The following is a 26,877-nucleotide window of genomic DNA, read 5'->3' on the forward strand; positions in this document are numbered from 1 at the left end:
CTCTCTTTTTCTCCATTTGTTATCACAGCAAGTATAGGGCAACTACAGCTGAGGAACAGTTTTGTTTCCAGACCAAGTTGCAGTTTCTGCCCATTTTCAGAGGTGCTATACATTCACAGTTCTCCATGTCAGCCACTTTTTCAGGCCATCCTGGCTACTGTCATTTGAGAGAACTCATTCTTCAAACTGAGGTCTTTAGTGATTTTATTACTGTTATTTTTATCGACAATGAAGGTACTCTTTGGATCAGTTTTGCTATTTTACATCTAGTGTTCCAGGTGTTACTTCACCCTGCCCATTTGGTCCTCAAAGGTTCCTTCAAAAGGGGACTTACAAGATGACTCTCTCTTCCTGGACTGAGTGTTGCATCTATTTAACAACAACTCTTTTCTGTAATTTTGAGGTCTCTGTAGAGAGACAGATGGACAGTTCAGTGTTTCTACGTTGTTCTCTTTTTCTTGTCTGATGCTTGAGCTTTGAAATAAAGAACTGGGATGTGAAATAAACATTGTGAGCTTCTGATTAGAATTAAAATAAAGTTTTCTGAGAAAATTTAGCACAGGTTGTAAAAATACACCAAATGAAGTAAGTGTGGCTTTAGGTGACTAATGTTACGCTCCTTACATCTTTGTGAAGAACGTATCCAAATCTAAATGATCTGAATTGTTGCTTGGAAGAAGCTTAATCTTTTCTGCTTGCAGTACTATAAATGTTAGTTATCTAAAAGTTGCAATGTGACTATCCCCTTATGGTTTTGCACTCTCCTTGTTAACTAGCACAGAATTACTGTATTTAAGTATATCCTGATTTTATTTGTTAAAGCTTTGTATTAAAGTCAGTTTCTGTAACAAAATTCACAAGAAGAGAATTTGAAGTGTTCTTTTCTTCCTTTTCCTTATTTGGGAAAATTTCTTGAACTAAAGATTTTTTGCTTACATGATTATTTTCAGAAGATTTTGCCTTCTGTTGATAATGTGACCATAAAAAGATACAATTGAAAAAACAGAACCTCAATACTAAGAGTTATTTCTTTATCCTTAGGAAATACTAACCTTACTTTTTCAACAATTTCTTAATGCATTTTTTTCCAATTACACCCAAAAAGTGTGAGATTCACTGATGTTTTAATTTTGTTAACATGTATCAAGTCACTTTCTTCTCTTACACATTTTAATGTTTCATTTGTTGTGTTTTTCCATTGTACACTTTTACTATTTGAAGGTATACTGTATGTTCTGTTCCTTGAACTAACATGAGGTACAGCCTTGTAGTCAGTGCTATAATTCAAATATTTTCTCCAAGTCATTATTCAAATCCCTCAAAAATTATTTATAGTGGTGTAGAAGGAAGCTGGTCTTAAAGTTTTATTAATTCATTTTTTGGAAGAGGATAATAAATATCTTGATCTGCTTGTATATTGTGCAATATTTAGAATGATCCATTACTGTATATATGGGGAGGTGCTTATTTACTGAAAAAAGTAGTCAAATCGCTGAACAAATCTTAACCCTTTCTTAACACATCTGGACATTAAAGACTTTAAACTGAGTATGAAAGCATCAAGAGTTGTTTTTTTGTTTTGATTTTTTTTAAGCTCTTGGTGAAGCTGTTCTTGGTTCATCTTTGCTTGATATAATGGAGTTCTAGCCATGTATTGACCCCAACAGATACCTTAGTTCCATCACTGGTGCAAGAAGTCTGTTCCAAAAATAAGTGAAATTCTTGAAAAGACTTTTTTTTTTAAACTAAACTGATAGTCCTGAAATACAGCACGCCAAAATAATAATGAAATATAAATTATCCATCTAGAAAAACTTAATCCATTATGTTCTTTCTAGGTCTTTATAACCCACCTTTATTTAAAAATCCTAAGAGCTCATTAATAGATATTGAAAACAAACATTATCCATAGTTTAGAGATTAAGATCTAAAGCTTTGTGTGTCTTCTGATACATGGAGATAGTTTACTCAGTGATTTTTTTATGCTCTATGGAACATTTTTATGAAATAGCTTGTGTTTTTATTGATATGAATAAAAGGCTTCTACTCAAATGGCAGTTTTAACTTCTGAATTTCTCTCAGTTGCAGCCATTCTTCAGATCTGCCAGTGCAAACTGACTGATTGCCATTGTAAACAGATTTGCTGTTAAGAGTACTTAGAGGTTACAGCACACCTATGAAAACCTCTGTTTGGTTATTTCTTCCTCCCAGCCTTAAAAGCTAGTTATGTCTTCTAGCCTTAAGAGCATGTTCAGCCATGGAGTCTCACTGCATTCAAAGTAGTAGTATGTCTCCATAGAATTTAAAAACTGAGAATAATTTCTGTTACAGCATGTAACACTGAGGTTTCATCCAAATGTTTTAGTATTGCAACTATACCCTCTGGAGTAAGCCAAAGTAATTCGTTGTTCTTATTAAACTTGGCACAGAATAGGAGGACAAAACTGTCAATTGCTGTCAGAGGACTCTTTAGTTAAAAAGAACTTACTAGATTAAATACTCTAATGATCTCAGCAGGTAGAAAAAAACCATCCCACTTTATTCTGTACTGTGACATAATAGTATTTATTCCAAAATAATACAAAATAATATTATAATACATTTATTCCAAAACCCAAATCTGCGACCTACCCTGGGGATAGGGGAAAAATTCTTCCCAACAGTAGAGAAGATTGAATAAAGTGTAGACATGAGTTAATAACTACAGTGATTTTAGGCTCCCGGTGTGTCCAGATCACTCTCATTTTTTTTCGTGGTCAACTCTAATGTTTGAGGTCAATCCTAATGTCTAGGACTGAAGCATGCAGTATGATTATAATCTGCATGTTGATGTGTAACTGTAGAAGTTAAGAATGCTAAAGATGGCACAGGCTTCCTGTGTGAAAGGAGTGTAGAAAAATGGTGGAGGATCATTCACAAACTTAAAAAACAGATTCAAGTCAAATAATGAAGCATGACTGGACTCATATTGCTGTCATGTAGAGTGTAAAAATTGTCTTGAAAAATGTGCTATAGCATAGCAATAAAAGCTATCTTTTTTTTTTTTAAATTACTCCAAGTAATATGTCCACAACCTTCTCAGTTACATTTGTAATATTTAATGATCTTTGCTGTTTAGTTAGCATCTCATTTCATAGGTCAGTGTATCTTTGAAATCTGAAATGTAATGTTTTATGCTCCTCCTTCAGCATTTTAAATCCATTATACATCTTGAAATGGCAGTCTTAGAACTAAATACTGCATTTAATGTAGTGGGCCTGCTGTGGAGACAATTAAGTCAAGATTACTTATTCTTGTGATATTCCTCCTTGTGATTAATTAAAAGGAAGGATTTCTTTGATAATTTTTAAATCACTAAATGTATTTATATAAAAAAATTCATTTTTCGTATTTGGGGAGGGAAAGAACATAGAAGAAATTGCCTGTATAACAACTAATACCTTCTAATAATAAACAGACTTCAAGGAAAATGTATAAAGTCTGGTAAAGATTCCAAATAATTATACTTTAACAAAAACAAGTTGATGTGCCCTCTGCATACTTCACAGAATCACAGAATGTGCTGAGTTGGAAGGGATCCACAAGGATCATCGAGTCCAACTCCTGGCCCGGCACAGGACCATCCCCAAGAGTCATGCCATGTGCCTGAGAGTATCACCCAAATGCTGCTTGAACTCTGTCAGGTTTGGTCAGGCTTCATGTTTTCAGTAAGCTCCTAACACCAAAATATCTGGCATGAGAGCTTTCTTTAGCTCGGAGAATTCAGATATTCCGCTATCTACATGTGGTGGCAAGGTGCCACCATCATTGAAATGTACCAGCCCTATGCAAGACAGTTATTGTACTAGAGTAGCAGTTGGAAGCCAAGCCGAGTAATCTGCAGCACTTGAACACTGCTGGATGGTGGCATTTTAGGTGATGGAGTTAATCTCCTTAGGGTGAGTTTCAGTTTGAACTTGAGACTCAAATTTTCATGTTTGCATTTGGTGTCTGCAAGTGAGATAGACATCTAAACTCATGTTACAGCCAGGGGGCTTCTGATCAATATGGTCAGTAGAGCCTGTTGATCTGCTATTGCATCTGCCTCTCATATGCAGATGTCTTGCTTCCTAAGGCCCTCCCTGTGAGGCCTCTGTGTGAATCAAGCTTAAGCTGCCATCAGCTCTTCCTGACAAGATGTCCTTGACCAGAATGGAAGCTTTGACATATTTATTGTCTGCTGTGTTACATGCACACATACAGCTATGTATAAGTGTCTTAACCTGACACTTAATCATTTCCTTGCATGCTGAATTTCTTCTCTACCAGCACACCAATGCAAAAATTAGTTTCTATACCGAAGATGCTTTTTTAAGTGAATTAAGGCCCAGTTAGCAAGCAGTCCAACTACTTTCTTCACATTTGCATGTAGTTCTGTGCAACTCATAAAAACCTCTTTTATTTTCCATCACTCAGGCTGTTGCCATTAAAAATCCCCAAAGAAAAACTGGCAGAGCATGACAGAGTTTTTCTGTTGGTTTAACCAGAGCATAAAACAGCCACTGCCTAACACTAGTCAAGAGTCATGTTCTGTGAAAACTTGCCCAAACTGTGTGCTCTGGCAATCCTAAACTATTAATCAAGGAATATTATTCAAGCTGTATTTGCATTCTAATCCTGTTTTTCATATTAGACATATACTGATGAAATAAGATGGATTTTGGTGGGGTTTGTGTGTGCATCTCTTCTGAGTGCTGTTTCGGCATCTGTTAAGACCCACCTAATGGTCTAGAATTCTTGTTTGGATAAAAAGTATTCAAAAAGATTCAAATCCTTAGTCATCATGAACATTTTTGTGACCTTTAAACTAGTTCATTAGGTTCATGCTAGGTGTGATGTTATGTTCTCTTGGCAGGTATATAAGGAATGCCATAATTACCTCCATGTAAGTGTGTCACTGGTTTTGTTGCTCCATACTACAAGCTCTGAGAGAGAAAAAAAACATTTACTGTTTACTGATAGTCCTCTGTCATGTCTGAGGCAGAGGGATGATTTGACACTTGGTAAAAAGTGTTGATGTCTTCCCCAGTCTCCCATTTTAGAGTCTCAGAATTAATTTAAGACTTCAGTTTTAATTTTAACCTTTCCTTGCTTGTTAATGAATAGAAATGAAAATAAGTTCTATGTAATTGCCAAACAGATGAATCACTTTTTAATGACTACAGAAAATCACAGGGAGATAAGCTTCTGGTGTCGAAATGTAGCTTTCATGAATTACCCTCTTCTCCTCCCACCTGTAGTGTAATACTACTTGAAAGCTCTGTTTACATCAAGACAAATGTGATTAAGGTAATTCTAGGAGCAGAATGCACACAGGTCTGGAATAAATGAGAAAGGTTGGATGAAGTGTTAGGCTTATACATTCAGCAGTAAAAGTTCTGGTCAGATCTCTCAGTGGCTAATTTTTTTTGTTTGTTTTTCTTTTCGAAAGTAATGAGAATTTTATTTCTGCCTAATTGAAATTCACGAGTTAGGAGGCAAAATGAAACTGAAAAACTTGGCAGTAAAATATAGCTTCAGTTTCCAAATGCTACTTAATATTTTTTGCTATAAAACTCTAAATGTGACATGAGATCGTCATCTGTGTACCTTGTCTATTACGGTATTGAGTGAAATTGGAGTCCTGTTTTCTGTGCAATGGCATATGCCTGTATTAGTACACTTGCACCATCTTGAATCTCAGCCTTATCTAAATAAATCTCAGCAAGAGATTTATTTAGTCACACTGTTTCTTTTGTTCTGCAGTTTTGTTATATTTAAATTCTCTTTAGTTGGCTCATGGAGCTGCTTCTTGTTCACTGTGGTAGATTTCTGCATAGTATTTACTTGGTAGAAGCTTCTGTTGTGCCATTCATAGGCAGGGGAAGTGTTGTCCATTTTCTCAGAAGTGAATTGGAGGGAAAAGGATTGTCTTTGCTCCTATTGACTGCATATGCCCTGTTTTTTAAGTGAAAAAGAACCAAAAGTGGCTTTTAAATAGTGATTGCTCATTCCTCCAGTTTTAGTTTCTGTTTCAATTTGATCAGGCCTCAGAAATCAAGTACTCTGTATCTGAGCTGCTCTTCAGCTAGTGTATTGGTAGCAAATCTGACAACATGAATGTGGACAAAGTAAGTTTTTCTTTGCAGATATCTGGCCTTGACTTTGATGGAATTCAATTTCATGAAAGTGATGGGAGAAAATATAAGACAAATTTGGAGTTACATGCTGCAACAAATATGCTTCTGTACGTCTGGAACTGACTTCCAAGTCCCTGCTTCAGAGTAGAAACCAGATCCCTGTGTTAGGCTCTTGTTTTTTATAGGGCTCAGGGAGAATTGTCCATTTCTAAACAGCACATAGGTGAAACCTAAAGCTTCCCCCCTTTCTTCTTGTAGGTATTTTGCATCAAGACTGTAAAGGTACATCTCTATCCATTTTGCTCCCCTATCTAGAAACTAATTCCTGAAAGCAAGTATTTACTAATTTTCAAATAATAGAACTGGGCAGAAGTTTCTGGTTTAAGACTGAAGGAGAAGAGGATGTTGACATCCTGGAATTTAGATCAGTACCACAAAAAACAGGAGACCAGTCAACCTCTTTTCTTTTCATGAGATCTCAATGAGCAAGAAATCATAAGCAAAGGAGAATCAGTGTATGCCTGCCTTAATTGATATAAAAGCTATAATATAATCCTGAAATATTCCATATATATTAACTTCCCTTCACTAACTGCTATATATTTATTGCTTATATTTTGAAAATGTTTGTTATTTGTATGGAGAGAGATAACTTGTACTCATTTGGGAGAAAATGTTACAACTTAAATAATAATATTTGTATCTTTGTTCTGTAAAATAGAAAGGGGCAAACCAAAGGAACGTAATGCTTTTATTTTGGAGGACCATGCCCATAATACTTGTTTTGCAAATATACAAACTGATCTCTAGTTTTTTGTTTTTCAGGATCAACAGATTGCATATGCTATTCAACTGTTGGCATTTCTGATCCAGTAACATCAGCTCTTCATATTATTGTCGGTGGGTGGTCCCAGTTTGCTGTTTTGTTATGAAAATGATGAAAATAGCCCAAAATACTAATTTCATTTATTTCTTTCTATATGTGTGTGAAATGTAGTTTGAACATAATGGCTGAGTTGAAATATGAAGTTTTTGTCTAGGATTTAAGTCCCCAATGTGGAATACAGGAGGTTAAAAATTAATTACTTTCTTTATAGTAACTCATTGTTTTCAAGGGATTATAACATTGTGAAACTTTGTCTGGTGCTAAAGTTTTCCTGCATTATGGCATTCTTTTGAAAATAGTAAAATGCATTAAGCAGTATCATTTGTTGGACTGTATCTCTCTAGATATGTATTTCTGTCTTAGAGAAAGCTATTCAAATGCATGTGTAGTATTTTGACCTGGTTGTCCAGTTGTCCTGTGCAATTCAGTGTTCCCATGCCAAGTTAGAAGTATGGCTTCTGCTGACTGGAATTAGCTGATACTTCCCATTTTTTGCCGTCTGTAAGTCATATATTTCAGGAGCAACTAGGGAAGAAAACTGATCTTCAAATAATGCTCTTTGAGTGTGTTATTATAAGCAGGAATGCTTACATTGCCACTCTCAAAGTCCCCTGGTAATGGAATCCCTCAACTGCACAGGGGCTAAAAGAGACAGCTTGGCAAATTCAGTGCATTGTGATTTGTGATGTCCATCCTGTCTGCCATATACTGAAGAAACATGGTGACCTAGTTCTTAATACTGAATTTGGAAAGTTATGCAAGGTGGTATTCAGTTTTAACGATGATCCATAAGCATAAAGGAGAGAATTTCCAAATGGCAATTAGTTCATTATCACTTGTTAGTGAGTCTTTCACAGTTGCAGTTTTAAGTGTTGCCAAGGTTTACAATTGTGTTTCTCTAACTAACGTATGGCTAACTCTGCCCAGCATCTGTAGAGTTTAGGCCATTGGATTAGGATTGGAGAGAGAGTGCCTTTAGTATCATACTATCATAGTATTTTAGTTATTAAGTCACAGAATCACAGAATGGGTCAGGTTGAAAGGGACCACAGCAGATCATCTGATCACAGTGGATCATCTGGTCCAACCTCCCTGCAAAAGAAAAAAAAAAACAAAATATCAAACAAGCAAAGCAACAACACCCCCTCCACTGCCCTCTACCCCCCCACCCCAGCACCCACCACTCCAAGGCTTACACTATGAGGACATCAGAGAAGTGGTGTACTCTTTGTTTGTAGGGACTTTCAGGATTGGATAATCCCTGAGTGACCAGATCTGACCTCGTAGCTGAACCTACTTTGAGTGGGAGGTTTGATGAGAAACCTCCTAAGGCCCCTTCTAGCTTGAATTATCCTCTGATAGTATGACATATAGGTTTAAGTAGTATCCAATAGATGTACAGAAGATACTGCATCGATCTGCTCAGGGAAAGGGTTGTCAAGCACTGATATAGAGTGCCCATGGAAGTAGCTGAGTCGTCATCCCTGGAGGTCTTCAGAAGATGTGAAGATATGCCACTTAGAGACATGGTTTAGTGGTGGACTTGGCGGTCCTGGGTTAACTAAGTTGTACTTGATGATCTTAAAGGTCTTTTCCAATCTAAATAGTTCTATTGCTCTATCCCCTCCTACTGCTACAGGGTAAATGAGTGTAAATTCTTCATTATATATTTTTAGCATACTAAGCCCTTTCTTCTCACTTAATACTTTTTAAAGTATGAAATTAAATTAGTATTAATTTAAAAATTGTTTTTCCTTTTCTGCACTAATAAGAAATACATGCATATGTGACACATATATTATGACAAATACAACATATATTTTTATTTTTAAAGATTTTGCAATGCTAAATTTACTATCACGTTTGCAGTTGCAAATAAAATGTCAATAGAACCTTGCACTTATAATCTTCATAGGTGACTGTCAACCTCTGGATGTCTCTTCTGTACATCACAACAACATGTTTTTGAAATACTCTGTATCCTTGCTGGGTTATGGTTTTTATGGAGATATATTAAAAGATAGTGAAAAGAAGCGGTGGATGGGTCCAATGAGATACGACTACTCAGGTAACTTGTGTAATTGTTATTTTGCCAGCATGTAAACATATTGGAGCAGTTAATTTATTCTCTCCAAACCAACCTTCTCTGAAGCTGTTAAACATCAGAAACAGGCTGAACCTGATTTTAAACTCATTTTAGTACCAAGTACATTGGATCACATCATATAAAGCTCTGTAACTTTGGGGTTAACATTGACAGTGGGCTCATTAAAGTTGTGTTGAATATGTGCCACCTAGTGATAACTGCCTAAAAAGTAGTTAGTTACTTCTCTGTCCTAATCATTTGGACTTTCATTTTAGTCACTTAGAGGGAAATAGACACTCCTCTGTCTTAGACATTCAGCTGATGGAATGAATTTTTAATTTTGCCCTTCATCTAGCACTGATTATAGAGAGATGAGTGATTTAGCCTTGTTAGCTAATATTTGGATAAATCCTGTGCTAGTGGAAATTATTTTTTGCCTTCTTTGATTTATCTTGTGTTATTGAAAGAAGATGCATGAGGAGAATTTTAGTGTAGGCCAGTTTTAAGATTCAGCAGTGGCTACATTTTTTTAGTTGGCTTTTAAAGATGTCAAATGAAGTAATGGCACTTTGGGCAAATGTTAAAAAGTTGGGGTGGTGGTGTGGTATTTCCTTGTTCTTTACAGTCTAAAAGAACATATGACAAAGAGCTCTGAATTTGAGGAGGGCAACTATTGTTTTGCAGTCCTTAGAAAAGGAAAGAAAGGAGCAATCAAGGAATGTATGCAGAGATGTTTGCAATGTGGATTTATAATACACTTCGTAATACCTTTTTTGTTTTAGGCTTCAAGACTTTTCTTTCTCATCATTATTATGAAGGAACAATTGCTTATCAACCCGCAAAACATACACTGGGATCTCCACGAGATAAAGATAGTTGCAGAACAGGGTAGGCTAATGTTTAGCTCTGGATATTTGGCGTGAACTATTTTAAAAGGTCTGTCCATAAATAGAGGTCACTGAAGTGTTGTTTTTAATATCAAAATGCTTGCTCTGAAAGAGACAAGCTTATAAAAAAAGTATTGACTCATTAAAAAGAACACACTTTATCAGGTCATTAAACAAAAGTATAATAAAATTTTGTTAGCTGGTTCTCCTCCTCCCTCAAATTTAAGTGAATCAAAGTATAACAGCACAGGACCCGGTTACAAGATGCTGAGGGTACTATGCTGTGTTAAGAAATTAAGTCTGAATGCCCCATAGCTTCTACAAATGGAAATAATAATTCAAAAATTCTCAAGTGTTCATATTGTAATTGGATCTGGCAATTTTAGTAATTGTTTTAGTACCATGATAACATCTGGCGTGTCTTGTCCTGAGGACAAGTCCTCTCAGGAATCAGCCTATTTATACAACTACTATGATGCTGTATATTCTGTGTGATATTCTTCACTTGTTTCTTCAGTCAGGGGGCCTACCTTAATCTTTCAGTGTTCCATCATTTCTCTTTGCTTTCACCTGCTTGAAGTTATGCACTAGTATTTCTTCTTCTTTATATATGAATTTAGCTATCAGAGATAAAGTAGTTGTCACAGCAGCCAACAGCACAGCAGGATACAGGGGAGCCAGAAACTTTGTCCAGAAATGACATGGAACCTGATGAGACTGCTGTGCTAGTGCTGTGACATGCTACAGATCATGCTAGTATTAGCTGGAGCAACTATCCTGATCCATCAGATGGAGGGGAAGCTCCAGATGGAGAAAGCTGTCATCCAGATGTCAGTAAGGGAATAAAGAGTGCCTGGTGCCTTGCAGGGGATTTTATACATGGTAGAGTTTAAAATCCTAAGAGAAGTAAGCAAGACAAAAACTAGAACTGCAACCCCGAACTTTAGGAGAGCAGATTTTGGTTTGTTTGAGAATCTTGGTAAGATTTTATGGGAGACTGCCCTAGAGGACAGAGGCACACAAGAGTTAGTTGGTACCTCCTCAAAGCACAAGAATAATCCATTCTGATATGCAGAAACTTGAATAGGAAAGCAATGTGATGAGCAACGAGCTGAGTAGTAAAGAGAGGGTGAAAGTGGAATGGATTACTTTGGAAGAACACAAAAGACATTGCTTAAACATGCAGAAATGAAATTGAGAAAGCCAAAGCTCAGGTGGAGTTGAAATCAGGGAGGGATGTGAAGGGATTGTTTAAGTATAACAAGTATACCAATTATAACAGAAGGGTAAAGGAATTATGGACCTGCTACTTAGTGGTATGAGGAACACAGTGATAAGATATATGGAAAAGGCTGCAAAATTACTCCTTTACCCCACTTTTCACTGATGTAGTCTGCTCCCAGGCCATACAGGTCCATGGATGAAGGGGAGACAGTGGATACATACCTTGACTTCAGCAAGGCTTTAGCAAGACCTTTGATCCTGTTTCCTGTAGTATTCTTAAAACAAAATTGATGAGGTGTGGACTAGATAAGTGAGTAGGGTGATAAACTGGCTAGACTACTAGAAAAGCTGTGAATACCAAGTCCTGCTGACAGGCAGTTATTAATGGTGTCCCTTGGGGATCAGTACTGGGGCTAATACTGTGCAATGTCTTTATTAATGACTGGGACAGTTTCAGAAAGTGTGCTCTCAGCAGTTTTGTGGATGACACCAGATTGGGAGGAGTGGTTTATGTTGAAAGTCAGGGCTGCTGTTCCAAGGGACCTTGGTGGGCTGAAGAAATGTCTGATAGGAACCTCCTGAAATTCAGGAGACACCTGTACCTGGGGTGGAATAGTCCCATGCAGCAGTATTGACTGGGCACTGACTGGCTGGTAGGCAGCTCTGCCTAAAAGAACTTTGGGATCCTGGTGGCCAGCAGCTGTACCTGAGTTAGCAGCATGTCCTCGCAGCAAGGAAAGCCAGCCTTTTAATGAGTTTTCTAAGCAAAAGAGAAGTCAACAAGTGAGGAGTGATTCTTCCCCTGCCCTCAGCACTTTTGAGATGGACTTTTTTCTAGTATGTCACTGTCTTTCACTGTTACAGCAGTTAAATATTGGAACAATGTGCCCAGAGGTCTGTGGACTTTATCCTTGTAGATCGTCAAAACTTGACTAAGACACTGACCACCTTGATCTTATAAGACCAACTTTTAGCAGAGGTTTGGATCACATCAGAGGTCCCTTCCAACCTATGCAGTCTTATGGCTCTCTGCTGCTGTTATCTCTGACATCCAGTAATCTTCAGCACTGTACCTAAGTACCTGCACTGCCTGCAGGGTTATGGTGATTCATGCCACATCAGGGTTGTCAGTGCTGTACTTCATCTTGTGATGGGGGGATGGGTAAAGCAAAAAAGGTGAAATGAATAATAGTGGGTTTTTTCAGGAACTGAATGGTATTTCTGTTCACAGATGTTACATTTGCAAGAAAAGTGAACAACAGCTGGCAGAACAGCAGAAGGATTGTGGATTAAAACATGAAGGTAATTTGTCATAAAAAGTAAAATGCTTATTTTTTTTTCAGAATATATCAGTTCAAGTGTGTTTGTATTTTGTTTTTTAAACATTTTGAATTACTAGATAATCCATTGTTTCTTTAAGGAAAATGCATGTAGGTAAGTGTCATCGTCCTCCTGTACTCAGCACTGGTGAGGCCACACCTCAAATCTAATGTTCAGTTTTGGGGCCCTCACTACAAGAAAGACATTGAGGTGCTGGAGTGTGTCTGGAGAAGGGAACAGAGCTGGCGAAGAGTCTGAAGCACAAGTCTGATGAGGAACAGCTGAGGGAACTGGGGTTGTTTAGCCTGGAGAAAAGGAAATGGCCTCAAGTTGCACAAGGGGAGGTTTAGATTGGATATTATGAAAAGTTTCTTCACAGAAAGAATTGTCAAGCATTGGAAAAGGCAGCCCAGGGAAGTGGTGGAATCACCATCCCTGGAAGCGTTCAGAAGTAGCATGGGTGTGGATTAGGTGTGAACACAGTGGTGCTGAGTTGACAGTTGGGCTTGATGATCTTAGAGGTCTTTTCCAACCTAAATGATTCTATGATGCTATGATTCTAAGTATGTGAAAAACATGTGAGGTGACTCCTCCACCCAAACCTCAGAAAATTCTGATAAAATTACACTAATTACTTGTCTATTTCAATGTGTTTCTTTTCTTTAGCAAAAGTAGGACTCTCTTCTTTTTGTGAGAAGGACTGAACTGATAAACTGTGAGGTGGTATAGAGGGATAAGGATAAGGTTCATTAAGATAACTTTTAGAATAAATCAGGATTTAAAATTTGTGCTTGTTAAAGTCACCCTATTTATTTAATATAACTGAGGTAGTGAACTTGGACAACTAATAACTTATCTAGTGGACTTACGTATTTCTGTACAACATCCCACCGATACTCAGTGTAAATGATAAATGAGATTTCTCTCTTCTTTGTCTAGTTATGCTATCCTTGTTGCTTTTTTGCCCCCATTCCAACCCCTGTGCACACCTCTGTGAATCTTTTTTTTTAATGGGCATAATTTTTCTTTCCTTTTGTTAAAACAGCTCTTAATATATTGAATTCTGTGCAGTCATCCTCCTAGTTGTATATCTTTATGTCTGGCTGCTGCATCCTAATGGGAAGAACTGATATTGATACACTTGTGACCTTGCTAGAGAAAGATATATAGATTCAGTTGGTTGAGTTTTGCCTCCAGCCTTGGCTTATCATCTTGGATAAACCTCTCTTAAATAGTAGGCAGGCTTCCTGTGGATGCTTGTTTTTGCTTTTACTCTCTTTTTTTTTTTCTTCTTTCAGAGCCCAGTGACACAAAAATTTGGTCCTTGGGCCTTAGGACCTAGACTGTCTCATAATTATTGTTATTTTGCACTGTATTTGTGCCAGGTTCTAGACATCTAGACATCTTTTTTGGTTCTAGACTCAAAAAAGTATATCATTATATTGTGGAGATTGATTGGTAGCATAAAGACTTCTGTGCCAACTTGAATTCTTGTTACATGTGTCTATATATAGTGCTTTCATCCCAATTACTGCTATCAGATTTTTGATGCAGTCAAGGGATGGCCAAATTGATATATTTCTTGAGTTGTTTTAATCTATGCCCAGATTCAGCTAAAGAAATTGCTTTACATAATATAAGTAATTGGTATGAATAATAATATAAATATGATAGTAATTTTTTGGTAGGAAAAAAAAAAATTTTCTTCTTGAGAAATAACTGTAGTTAAAAAATGCCAACCATTTTTCTTTTGTTTCTGGGGGGTTTGATTTTTTTTATGTTTGGGTGGGTTGTTTTGCTTGTTTGGTTGATTGTTTTTTAAATTCGCGATTTTGTTACCTTTCATCCAGCAAAGGAGCTACTAGAAAACTACAAGTTAGTGGGCAATCAAGACTGCTTTAGCCAACATTGCACATGATATTAAGCAGCTGATTATGTAGGATATTGTTTACTTAGATTCATATTACTGCTGGTAGCTGGCTTTCTTTGCAGTCCAGTCTCCATGCAGTAGTGGTAAGCAAACAATACAATCAGCTACTCTTGATTTGCAATAAAAAGGATTTTAAATGTCCACCTCAGATAAGCTTTTTACTCAGGAGGGTACATTAGCTGATTCTTTCATTGTGCTTACTTGGTTTGTGTATGATTCAGTTAAGTTCAGATGGCTGTCACTGAACATATTTCCTTGTATTGTGCAGAAGTGTGTGTGCATGTGCTAAGTAAATGTTGGATGTTAGTACTTTATGCTGATTTCAGCAACTTGGAGCATATGTACACAATAGGCAGTTGAAATGAGTGCCATTTATGCAGTCCCTGCTTATGATTGCACTATTGTAGGAAAGATAGTTTGAGCAAGTAATTTGTGCTGTTACAGCGATGCACCCCACAGAAATGAAAACAGTTGGTCACTGAAAATATGACAAATACCCTGATTTTGTTCTTACTTGAACAGTGTAGAGTTTTTTTGAGTAACATGCTGAAATTTATACTGAACGGTGTTTTTCCAGCAGGTGAAAACCATCTATTACAGTAACATATATAAGCATTCTACTCTAAGTAGACCTTAAGGGAGACAATTATTACAGTGAGCGTACTTCAAAACTTAATATATATCTAGACACACAACTAAATTACTAGTGCTTCTCAGATAAACAACAAACAGATTTATCAGTAAAGTGCGTTGTTTTTGTTTTGTTGTTTGTGTATCAGAAAATGCCTGTTGTTTCCAGTTCCAGTAGTTTCTTATGTTCTGTTCACTTACCTTCATCTCACAGCAGGGTCTTGTCATTTACCTGCAGCCTGAAGAAAGTCATTCTGTAGTCTAACATTTAAGTCTTTCTCATCTCTCTTAAGATACATGTTTTGAATCTGATTGATACTATTTGTTTTGGTAATGTCCTGTTTGAAAGCAACATAAAAAGATCAGCAGTAAAGCAAGCAATACTAAAAACCACTGTGGCAAATGATGTTTAAAATGTTGAATTTAAAAGTTGCCTTTTTTTTTTTTTTTTGCTATTTCTGATTTGTTTCTCAGGAGATAGAGAGGATAGTCTAGATGGGAAAAAGAATAAAATTTTCTGTTTTCAAGTTGACAAGTCTATTGTCATATTATAATCTTACTCTCTTTTTCCTGGAATTCTGTTTTTCTTGGTTCTGTTACTGAAGAGTTGGTAATAAGAAGTTTCAATGAATAAAAATTCCAGGAAGTGAGAGAAGTTCAAAGAGTGAAGACCAACTATAGAATACTTTGCAAACAATTTTTTTCTTCTTTTTTTTTTTTTCTGATGTATGAAGCTTGGAACAGTCAATTCAAAATGAATGCATAGTAGACTTCAGGTTCAAAATAACCTAGACAATTGTAATAATATCCTCTAAAGTAAATGTGAAGTTCCTAAAACTGAGACAGTAAAGAATACCAGAATTTCAGGACATGGAATATATAGCATAAATATCATCTATAGTCCCATCAAAAAAGTGCCTTGAAAATCACTGTAAGTTCCCCACATGTGGGGAACTGAATAATGTTAGATTTCCAAGTCCGTACCAGTTCATATGCCTCAAAACCTCTACCTTGTTTAGAAAGGGAGAAAGCAACTTTCTCTGTTAGTATGTGAAAAATATATTTCTTTTTCAAATGTAGTTTATTTTAGATATTCATTGACAGTATGTGAATATGCCTAGTAAAAACTTTAGGTTGCCAATAATGATCGCTTTTTAGTGTTCTTGTGAATAAATCAACTGACAACCTGTATCCATATCGTTATTGATGTGTTTCAGAAGGTGAAGAAGAGTGGAAGGTTATTAAAGGGAAATTTCTAGCCATCAATGCAGTAAATATGAGCTGTGCCTGTCCACGAAGTCCAAAAGGTCTTTCACCAGCAGCTCATTTGGCAGACGGTTCAGCAGATCTCATTCTAGTTCGTAAATGCTCCAGATTTGATTTTCTACGGTATCTTGTCAGACATACAAACCAAGATGATCAGGTGTGTATTCCCTTTGACAGTGAATTCTACAGAGTCCATCTAGGTTGTAAATATTGATATTCTTATATGACAAAAGTATCATCTACTAAGCAGGTTTGTTTGGTTGGTTTTTAAAGTTTATACTTTTTGGGTGACATAATCTTAGCATGTGTATCATTAAAAAAAAGGCAGTCCAAAACATTTTACCCAAGTCAAGTCTTTGGCCGTGGCATTCTAACAAAATTCCATTTTTGCCAATTGAATTTGGGTTTGTAACATTTTCTGTGTATTTGCTGTTTGGACAATATTTCAAGTTATCACAAAAAACTACTCACAGCATGAAAAACTACTCACAGCATGACATAGCTGAGGTAGATGAGATAAGGAATAATAAATCACTTCTATAAACTATATAAAAATGTGATTTAGAAGAATGTTACCAGAACTGCAGTTTCATTGTAAACTGCAGGCTTTTAGCAGAATTTTACTACATATATGTGACCAGTCTACAAACTGTATGCATTCAGCTTCAAAATTATTCCTTGCGTATGTTGTAGCTGTCAGAAGGGAAGATTCATCACTGCTTTGGATTGTTGTATCTGTTGAAACCAGAGCTATGGCTGTGAATACGCACATTTAATATTTGTCACAACCTGGTGTCATTAACATGTTCTGGAAATTAACTGAACAATGGACTAATGACATATCTAGTGCATAGAAGCAATAACAAATCTCACATGTTCATGATGCTCCGTAGAAGAATTAGTGTGTATGTACATATATACCTTCTTCCTGCTGTTCTCAGTCTCCTCTTCTTCCCTTCTCTCATTCTCACTCATTGTTCCCTTGATATTTGTGACCATTTGAAGCCATCCCTGGCTATCTTTTAAAATGGCTATAACATTTATCAAGGGACTACATTCTGCTTGGGCTTGAGATGTGAGAGCATGTTGAGGTGACTGCAGCCATGGATGCCAGCTTTTGCACCTGAGCTTTTTGGACAAGCACAGTGCTCAGTGAGCCTCATATCCATGGACCACTGGTTCCAAGCGTGGAGTTTGACATCTTCACAGTTTGTCTATGGTTAAAAGCTGAGGGAAGGTCCCTCCAACTCTACTTTTTCTGATTGTCACTATGGCCATTCCCTTTCCAATGCTTCAGGTTTCTCTCTGAGTTATGCTGGTTTTGCAGTTTAGATTAAATGCAGGGTTGTACATATGTCCTTATGTCAGGTTAGCATCCACCATAATAGTATCCTTTTTGGACACTTAAGGAAATATGAAAGGAAAAAGGTGACTGTATGTCAGTACAGACTGGCTTACGGGTAAACTGTTTCTTGTTCACTTTTGCTTTGTTGCCATCCCCTTCCCATAGGCACACACAGACATACTCCATTGCCTTTTCTAAATGACCTGTCTCTATTCATTACAGCTTACTAAATATTTAAGTCCATATCAGTTAAGTTGCTTTCAGGGCAGGTGGAGGAACCCTCTAATTTGATTGTCCCTTTAATTTATGAGTCTTGTTTTAAAGCGTTTGTACAATATTGTAGTGTAAATCTGCAGCCTCTGTTATAAATCTTTTAATTGACCTGCTTTTTCTAGCTGAATTAACTAGTTAAAATTATTTTTATTTTGTTGGAATTTAATAATATTACTCTCTATTCTTATTTTCATATACCCCCAGCTCTGTGATTTGATCACGCTGCCATGGAATTCTCACCTTCTGGGCATTGTTTCAAGTGCAAAGACAGAAGACTTTCATAAAAGCCCATGTATCTTAAGGACTGTACTTGAACAGGTCCTTAGGATGGTGCAGAGATACAATCTAAACCTTTTTGACTTTGATACCATGTTATAGTATTTCTGATAGGTTATTTTAAATATTTTTTATACTCCATTTACTTGTAATCTCAGAACCTGTTACCTGGTTATCTGTAAAGTGGCAGTATTGCAGCTGCTTGAGGAGGACCATCGAGAAGTAGGGTTCCATTTTGGCTTTACTGTCTTTCAATTGTGCAGTTATTCAAAAACAAAAATCACTCTATGCCTCAGGTAACCTTCTCTGGAAAACTGGAGTGGACAGACTTTTCTTGAATACAAAATGCTGCATGCTGAGTTGCTTTACACATCAAGTGTATTTCACTGTAATTGCCTGACTTGCTTTATTTTATTTTTTTTTGTAGTTTGACTTCCCATTTGTAGATGTTTATCGGGTGAAGAGTTTTCAATTTACATCAAAACTTTCAGAAGACAATGAAAGCAATGTCATGGACATAGGAAAGAAACGTTTTGGTCAGTTCTGCAGAGATCATCCAGCCTGTTGCTGTAATATTGTTAATAGCACCTGGAATTGTGATGGAGAAACTCTGGATAGCTCAGCAATTGAAGTGAGGTAAGCTTTGATTTTTCTCTGTATATAGCAGAATACATTAAGCCTTCTCACTGATTTTAGAAATGCTCATAAAGACATCCATAAAAGGTGCCTGTGCATAGCAAATTTGAGTCTTATGATAATAAACTTAAATTTTTTTGTTACCTTTCCAAAGCATACTGCAACCACATATGTTGTAAATGATCAGTCTGAGTGAGATAGATGACCCTGCCTTTGAAGTCATACTTACTAACTTAGGAACTGATATTATGTGCTTGAAGTGCTTGAAGTGAAGGTGGTGTTGGGAGGATTCTTTTTGAATTCGTGGAGTGCCTCATTAATCTGAGCAATAGCTTTTCCTATTAAGCTTAAGTAAGCATCTTTGTCTTACAGAAATACTATCCTCAGTGTTTTTTGACACACAGCAAAAATATATCTTTATATATCCAGTCTTTGCATATGATGAAAGAATTCTGCAACTGTGCACGTAATTAAATTAGAAGAGAATTTTGTGAAATTTGAAGGGGTTTTTTTTGTTTGGATTAGTTTGGGCTGCTTGTTTTTGTTTGTTGTTTTTAGAATAAAGGGAACCAAACCCATAATATTTACATGCACGTGTGTTCCATTAAAACATAATCACTTAGCAGTTCAAAAGTGACTTTTATAAATAATGTGTATGGTAAAAGATAAGCTCATCTAAGTTCCCATAGAACTTTTTGTGTGGACAAGAGTAGTAAATGAGGATACATGAAGGGGAGGATTGCATCAAGAATGGAAGTGTGGTTTCTGTAGTCTGGAGTAAGGAACTTTGTCCAACTGCTTGAAATGAATGGATTATTTGAATTAAATAATTAGAATGAAATATGTAGTAACCTATTTATTTGTTACTAATTGATTTCCATATTTTTCAGGGTTCACTGCCAGTTAATGAAACTATTTGCAAGAGGAATCGAGGAAAACTGTAAAGATGAAGCTGCCTACAGTCAGAATAGTGCTGAACAATTACTATAGACATTGTTCCTCCAGTGGGGAGAAGAAAAAATAAAAACTCAAGGAAATTGAGTAAATATGCATTTTAGTCAAATTGACAAGTATTTTAAACTTCTAGATTTTTTTTTTTATGGCTTCAGTATAATTTTAGACATCTTACTGCATTGTGTCATTTTTTTAAAAACCATTGTAATCATTAAAATATATCTGGGAGCAAGTTAATCTAAGTTATGTTAGAAAAGAGAGGATTACCCTATATCTATGTATTCATGATGACTGATAAATTCTCTGTGCTTTTCTAGAGAGCTAATTTAGCAATTGTGTTGCAATAATATCTAAGTGTTATAAAGCATTGGACTTTCCATTGGCATCACGACAAGATATTTTCAGTGTTTGAGAAGATGTTTTCTGCTGGGAGTGATATATCGTTGCATGTGGCTTAAATGCTGGACAACAGTGTTGTCACTTGTATCCTGTTTTTTTTATTAATATCTTTCATTTTGTAATTCTGACAATACCTTGCAACTTATCAATGCAATTCAAACACACATTCCTGGCTTTAAGTAATAACAATAACAGTGTGCAAATACTTTGAAAAATAAAAGCACAACTGCATACAGGTCACACCTCATCCTATATATTCTCTTTATGAAGGCTTCCTTGCATCATGCTTTTTGGGGTTATAAAGGGTTTTAAGACTGTTTGGATGATACCAAATACCACACAGTGATCTTGCAAGCAACTTGCAGTAATACTTATATAATATCAGGAAGGCACAGGCAAAGGAAAACATAAATAACTTCTCAAACACCAGCAAGTTTTATTTTTTTTTAAATATCTAACATTAACATATGAAAAGCTTCCCACTTCAATACACAATTCTTTGGACATTCTACTCCATATGTTAAAATGTCTTTGCAAAATAAGGTGTTGAAATGTAAAGTCTAGAAATATGATTTGATGATGGAAAGTCTTTGAAATAGTGTTTATTTAACTAAATATGAAACAAAATAATTTGTTTTGTGAAGTCAAGGGAAGAAACTGGCATCTGATAAATAACGAATTCACTGTGCTAATTTGTTTTTATTACAAAAAACATTAGACTGTCATACAGAGCTATGAAGTGATTATTTAAATTATGTATGGTTTTGTGTATTGTGGCACATACATGTTTTGTGTTTAAGCTTGGGGCTAAATTTTGCTCGTCTTATACAGGCTTATTCCTGTTTGAGGATCAGAGGTTAGCCCCTGTTCTCTTCTTTTTTTTTTTGTTTTAAGTGTTCTTTAAAGTTCTCTTTAAAACTTACTAGATCTGTGGGTTTTTTGCATCTGAACAGCTAATGATTCTGTATTCATATATATTTATTGTTACTTCTGTCATCCAGTTTGTATTAGTTTCATGTTTCTCATATATTTGGTCTGTGTAAGCCATAGTGATTGGTCATTTTATTACTGAAGCACTTGAAAACTGTTATAAATGGCAGGCTATTTTTTTCTATTGAAGTTATTTACATTCCAGTTTTGTGTAATATCAAAATCGTGTGCTATATCTTTGCTACAAGTATTATTCATACTGCTCTATATGACAAAAAGCATTTGCAAATTATATTTGCCTCAAGTACAATCATACAAAGTCTAGGATCTGTTTTTTGTTATATAGTATTTCAGGGAAATACTTGAATACTTTCCAAAACTACTGCTCTTTACTTTCCATATTAATGCAATGAGTTGAAATGCTGATTCATCCATTGTTTTTCAGACATTTAACACAGGTGTTATGTATACTGTATTTTTAAAGCCATGTTTAATAAATGAAATAGTACTTTTAAACTAAGAACCCCATTGAAAATGAAATCTTGCCATTCTACAAATGTAAATATTTTTTAAGGTGTCATTTGTTAAAAAATTTCTACAGTTATTGTGGTTTATCCATGAATATTATGAGAGAACCCAGACTTCAAGTTACAGTAATTCTTGTGCAGGATATGATGGTGCACGCTCAGGTTACCAACAGTGAGGATGTTTATGAGGCATTGCAGCTTTCCCAGGGCACATTCTCATATCTGAGAACAGGAGTCAATACAAACCAGCCCTTTCCATTAGTTTACTAGCAAATCATGAGACCCTTACTTGAAAAATGGAGATTTAATCTTATAGTGAATGTATGCTGAAATGCTTTGAATATTTTAATATCTGAAACTGAGTGCTTCATGCTTCCAAAGAACACCATACTGAAGATCCCCTTTCTGAGAAAAAGCCACCAGAAAACAAGGAGAAAATATCATTCTGTAGTATGGTAAAGAAGTGTGAAGTAAATAATAAAGGTATTGCGACATAATCAAATTTAAAAGTCTTAGGTAATAGAAAAGCTGCATAGTTGCATTTGAATGATTCTATTTGTAGCATATTAAACTAGCAAAGCACCATATGTGAGTTGTATGACGTGTCCAGTTTATTTTTAAGAAAAGAGCTGTGTAAGTAATGTCTGCTTACATTTTAATTCTAGGGTGTTTTTTTCTCTGAATGTAGTCTCAGTATGGAAATTATGTATAGGAAAACCAACTTTGATTTTTCTTTTTTCCCAATCTTGCTGGCTTCAAGATTAGAAAATGTATTGTTTTATGATGCTAGGGCATTTCATTGAAAAAATAAAACAGCATTGTACAATAATACAGTGGTTTTCTTCTTTTCACAACTTGATTTGAAAAAGATACTTCACTTTGTTTGACAGAAATCTGGCAGTAGAGTGCTCAGTGTAACCAACGTGGGTAGATCAAACCAGGTGGAGCAATTCAGAACCTTCTGTTTGGGTTGACCACACCTTTGTGGCAATTGTGAGTGTGAACAAACACTAAGAGTGAAGGAAAGCGACTAGTGAAACAGGACTTGGGCTAAAACTAAGCAACTCTACCAAGCTAAACTAAAGATGGAAAGGGGGAAAAGGAGCTTAGATATAATGCAGGTATTTAGAGTTATTATTGTGGAAAAATCTAAACTACTAAAAGTGAAAGGAAACTGCTGTTCTAAGAAGCATGAAATATGTATTATACTATAAATAGTATGTGGTAGTTTAGAATTTTGTTGCAATACTTACTACGGAAGTAAAACATGTTCATTGTAGATAAACAATGGGCACAGAAGGCAAACATGTTTTTCAGCACTGTAGAGATTTCTGGTTTTGAAGTTTACTGGTTTTACATGGCAAGGTTTTGGTAGCCAGGGGGGCTGCAAGGGTGGCTCCTGGAAGAAGACAGCAGAAGCTGGCCCCGTGTCAGAGTCAGTTCCCCAGCCAGCTCCAAGATGGACCTGCAACTGGCCAAAGCTGAGCTGATGGATGGCATTGCTAGCACATCTATGATAGCACATTTAAGAAAGGTAAAAAACGCTGCTCAGCAGTTGTGATAGGAGTGAGGGGAAAATAAACATCCTGCAGACACCAAGGTCAGTGAAGAAGGGGGAGGAGGTGCTCCAGGCACCAGAGTAGATTCCCCTGCAGCCTATGGTGAAGACCATGGTGAGGTAGCTGTGCCCCTGCAGCCCATGGAGGTCCATGGGAAGCAGAGATCCACCTGCAGCCCATGGAGGGACCACACAAGAGCAGGCGGTTGTGCCCTGAGAGAAGTTGCAGCCCATGGAGAGCCCATGCTGGAGCAAGTTTCCTGGCAGGAACTGCAGCCACAAAGAGGATATTTCTGGTGGGAACTGTGGCCCATGGGGGACCCTTCCCTCCTCAGGAAGGAGGAAGAAGTGAGTGAGATAAAGTGTTATGGACTCACTAGAACCCCCATTTCCAATTCCCCTGCACTGCTCAAGGTGGGGGAGGCGGTAGAAGAGTCAGGAATAAAGTTGAGGAAAAGAGGAAGATGGGGGGGGAGGTGATGGGTTGTTTTGTTTCTATTTCTGTCTTACTCTGGTATTAATTATCAATCCATTAAATTAATCTTCTTCAGGTTGACTTTGTTTTGCTCCTGGCTGTAACTGCTGAGGGACCTCCCTGTCCTCAGCTTGACCCATGAGCTTTTCATCATTTCTCACCATAGTCCTGAGAGTGGTGTGGAATCAGAAATTTCTACAAACATGTTGGTCTTGCAATTCAAGTATTAGAATAATGGAATCTTAGACCTTAAAGACCATCAAGTCTAACTCTTAATCCAGCACTGCCAAGTCCACCACTAAACCATGTCCCTAAGCCCATATCTAGAGATCTTTTAAATACCTCCAACCACTTCTTTGGGCAGCCTGTTCCAAGGCTTGACATCCCTTTCCATGAAGAAGTTTGTCCTAAAATAGAAACTTGTATTGGAAGGGACTTGAAAGATTATTTTGAAGTTTGAGGCCACTTCATCTATTTCCTCTTGTCCTGTTGCTTATTACACGGAAGAAGAGACTGACCCCCAGCTGGTTACAACCTTCTTTCAGGTATTCATAGAGAGCAATATGGTCTCCCCTGAGCCTCTTTTTCTCCAGGCTAAACAACCCGAGCTTCCTCAGCTGCTTCTCACCAGACTTGTGCTCCGACTCTTCACCAGCTCCATTGCCATTCTCTGGGCATGCTCCAGCACCTCAATGTCCTTCCTCTAGCGAGGGGCCCAGAACTAAACACAGAATTAATTTTCCTAGAACTCCTACCTTAATTCCTATGAAGTAAATAAGTAGTAGGAATTCATCATTTTTATTTGCATTAGTGACATTGCTCTTATTTCAAATTTTCAACAGGAGAGTTAAGTAATATAGTAGATTCTAACTGGTGTTTAAGTTGCAGTAAATAATTCTCTCCAGAATTAAACAACAGTCTTCCCAGACTTCTGTCTTACCCACTGCCATGCACATGATGTACATCTAGCAAAGGCTTATGCATATTCTTAATTAATGAGTGACTAGTCCCATTAATTAGAACTGGGTGGGGCATTCCTTCTTCAGTCATGCCTTTCAAATCCTCTGCAATGAGAGGATTAACAATTTTTTTTATTCAATTTCCTACTGTTTATAAATGATTACTAATATGTACCTACCAAAATTGCCAATGAGGTTGTCTTCAAAAAATGTTTGCTCCTTTAAGACTCTTACATGTCTTAAAAACATGTTGCTATTGCATGCTATTGCAATAGCATGCTCTTGCTATTTAACCAAAGGTGCAATTTTCTGCCTTATTTCATAGGAATCCTCCAACAATAAATAAAATTAATATATTTTAAATTTTTTTTTAGTATTTCAATAGTGTAGAACAGGAAAATATAAGGGGAAAAATAATTATTCATACAGGAAAAATATTGAAAGAATAACAGAAGTGATGCAAATTAAAAAATAAAAATTCTGGAAGGTATGAAAGAGAACAACTGTAAAACAAATACTAAAAAGAAGAATTAGGGAAAACAAAATACAGATTTTTTTCACATTTATTTTGCTGGAAAGCATTGCCCTAGTATGTATGCTTTAACTGCACAGTAAAGCTAGCGCTAAAGGTTTGAGTAGATTGCTAGAAGTTTGACTATTTACAATTGATAGAGAGAATAAAAGCTTTATCACTGTTGTAAAGACACATTACTAAAAAAATGCTGAGTAACTCTCTGTATTTCCACTCACAAACTTTACCATAATAGCAGCATTGACAGAACAGCTGTTAAAGGAGAATTGTAAAAGCGGCTTCATGGTTTCCTGTAGCAATGTGCAATGTTATGAATGACTGTTCAATTTAGTCCACCAAATATAATTTTTCATGTTAATATTTAGCAGTTGTATTTTAGCAGAGGGGAGATTGGACAGCAAGAAAAAATGCTAGATGAGGGTTTCAATGCTGCTAAAATTGAGGTGGTGGGATAGCAACTCACCCCAGCTGAGAGTCTGCCCCATAGACCTTGTAACATCAGGGAAAGTCCCCACAGAAAATGCTTCCCTACAGAAATACCTGTGCAGTTCCTGGTGCATATTTGTGCAACCCGTTCTTCTGAGCCTTCGGTGATGTATACTCTGCAAAGTAGATTAGCCACCAGAATGGATTGCTTAAAGATTTGTAGTTAGAAACCCTTGGTTACTCACTTAATTGCATCTCCCTTGCTGTATTTACAGGTGGGCACATTCCCCCATTGCTTTTGGGGGAATTCCCTCCCTGGGCTATTTGTTTCCTCTCAGTCTTCTGTTCTTTGCCTAAACAGTACTGCTGTTCAGACAGAGAAAGAAAAAAACCCACAATATTCAAGCACCTATTGATATCAAGAAAAACTGCTTGAGGCTGATTTTTGTTTACCACCAAAGAAGGGACTTACTAGAAGAGAGCTGGTGGCTCTGAAAAAGGAATGAGTATCTGCATAAAGTCTTTAATCAAATCAGACACTGTTAGTTCCTAAATACCGTGTTTTCACATAATGCTGTCTAAAGCTCTAATAGATGCATTTGAAGCAGATATCTCCCCTCAGCAATATCTATCAGATAAATAACTACTCTGAGGATTACTTTGCTAGTAGATGCTGCCCTGTCCCTACTCCAAAAATCAACCCAGTAAGTAGCTCTCAGATGGTTGGAGACTCTCATTTCCATTATGTCTTATAGTGTTTGAATTTTCTAGGGAAAACAGGTAAAACCTGAACACCTGGGTATTGCTGTGGTTGCAATTTTCTAGTAAAGGTTTCAGAAAATCCTAAACACTTTGGTAGCAGGGTCGGGAAAGAGTAAACACAGGCATATTCTCTCACCAGAACAGCAGATAGTACTATCCTCTGTCGGTAGGCAAACCTTTGAGCTAACAGAAGAATTTGTATTTTTTCCTGCGTAAAAGAGTACAAACTCTTGGAGGAAGGTGAGGTGGGGAGGAAGCACAGGTTTGCTGTCACCTGTGCTCAGAGGAGTCCATCTTGAAACTGGTGTGGTAAGAACACCAGGCAGTAGTGCTCCCTCTGGATGGACTGGTGCAGAAGAGCAATCCAGTGAGCAGGAATATCCAAAGATCAGTGGCTATGCAGACTCAGCAACCCCAACTTAACTGCCAATTTAACCA

The 26,877-nt window shown here is 36.7% G+C and overlaps 1 protein-coding gene across 1 annotated transcript in view; it reads left to right on the forward strand.

Moving 5' to 3' along the window:
- CERK (ceramide kinase) overlaps window positions 1-22,556 on the forward strand; it is a 39,242-nt gene extending 16,686 nt beyond the window's left edge. Inside the window, exons 7-13 of the mRNA XM_018068013.2 lie at window positions 6,984-7,058; window positions 8,960-9,112; window positions 9,913-10,018; window positions 12,473-12,543; window positions 16,339-16,544; window positions 18,709-18,917; window positions 19,808-22,556. Coding sequence (XP_017923502.1) covers window positions 6,984-7,058; window positions 8,960-9,112; window positions 9,913-10,018; window positions 12,473-12,543; window positions 16,339-16,544; window positions 18,709-18,917; window positions 19,808-19,907 — 920 coding nt within the window. The 3' untranslated portion in view covers window positions 19,908-22,556. The remainder of the gene's footprint in view (window positions 1-6,983; window positions 7,059-8,959; window positions 9,113-9,912; window positions 10,019-12,472; window positions 12,544-16,338; window positions 16,545-18,708; window positions 18,918-19,807) is intronic.
- The last annotated feature ends 4,321 nt before the right edge of the window (window positions 22,557-26,877 follow it).

Source organism: Manacus vitellinus, unplaced genomic scaffold, assembly GCF_001715985.3.
Source record: "Manacus vitellinus isolate BGI_N305 unplaced genomic scaffold, ASM171598v3 scaffold_13_pilon, whole genome shotgun sequence".
Classification (NCBI taxonomy): domain Eukaryota; kingdom Metazoa; phylum Chordata; class Aves; order Passeriformes; family Pipridae; genus Manacus; species Manacus vitellinus.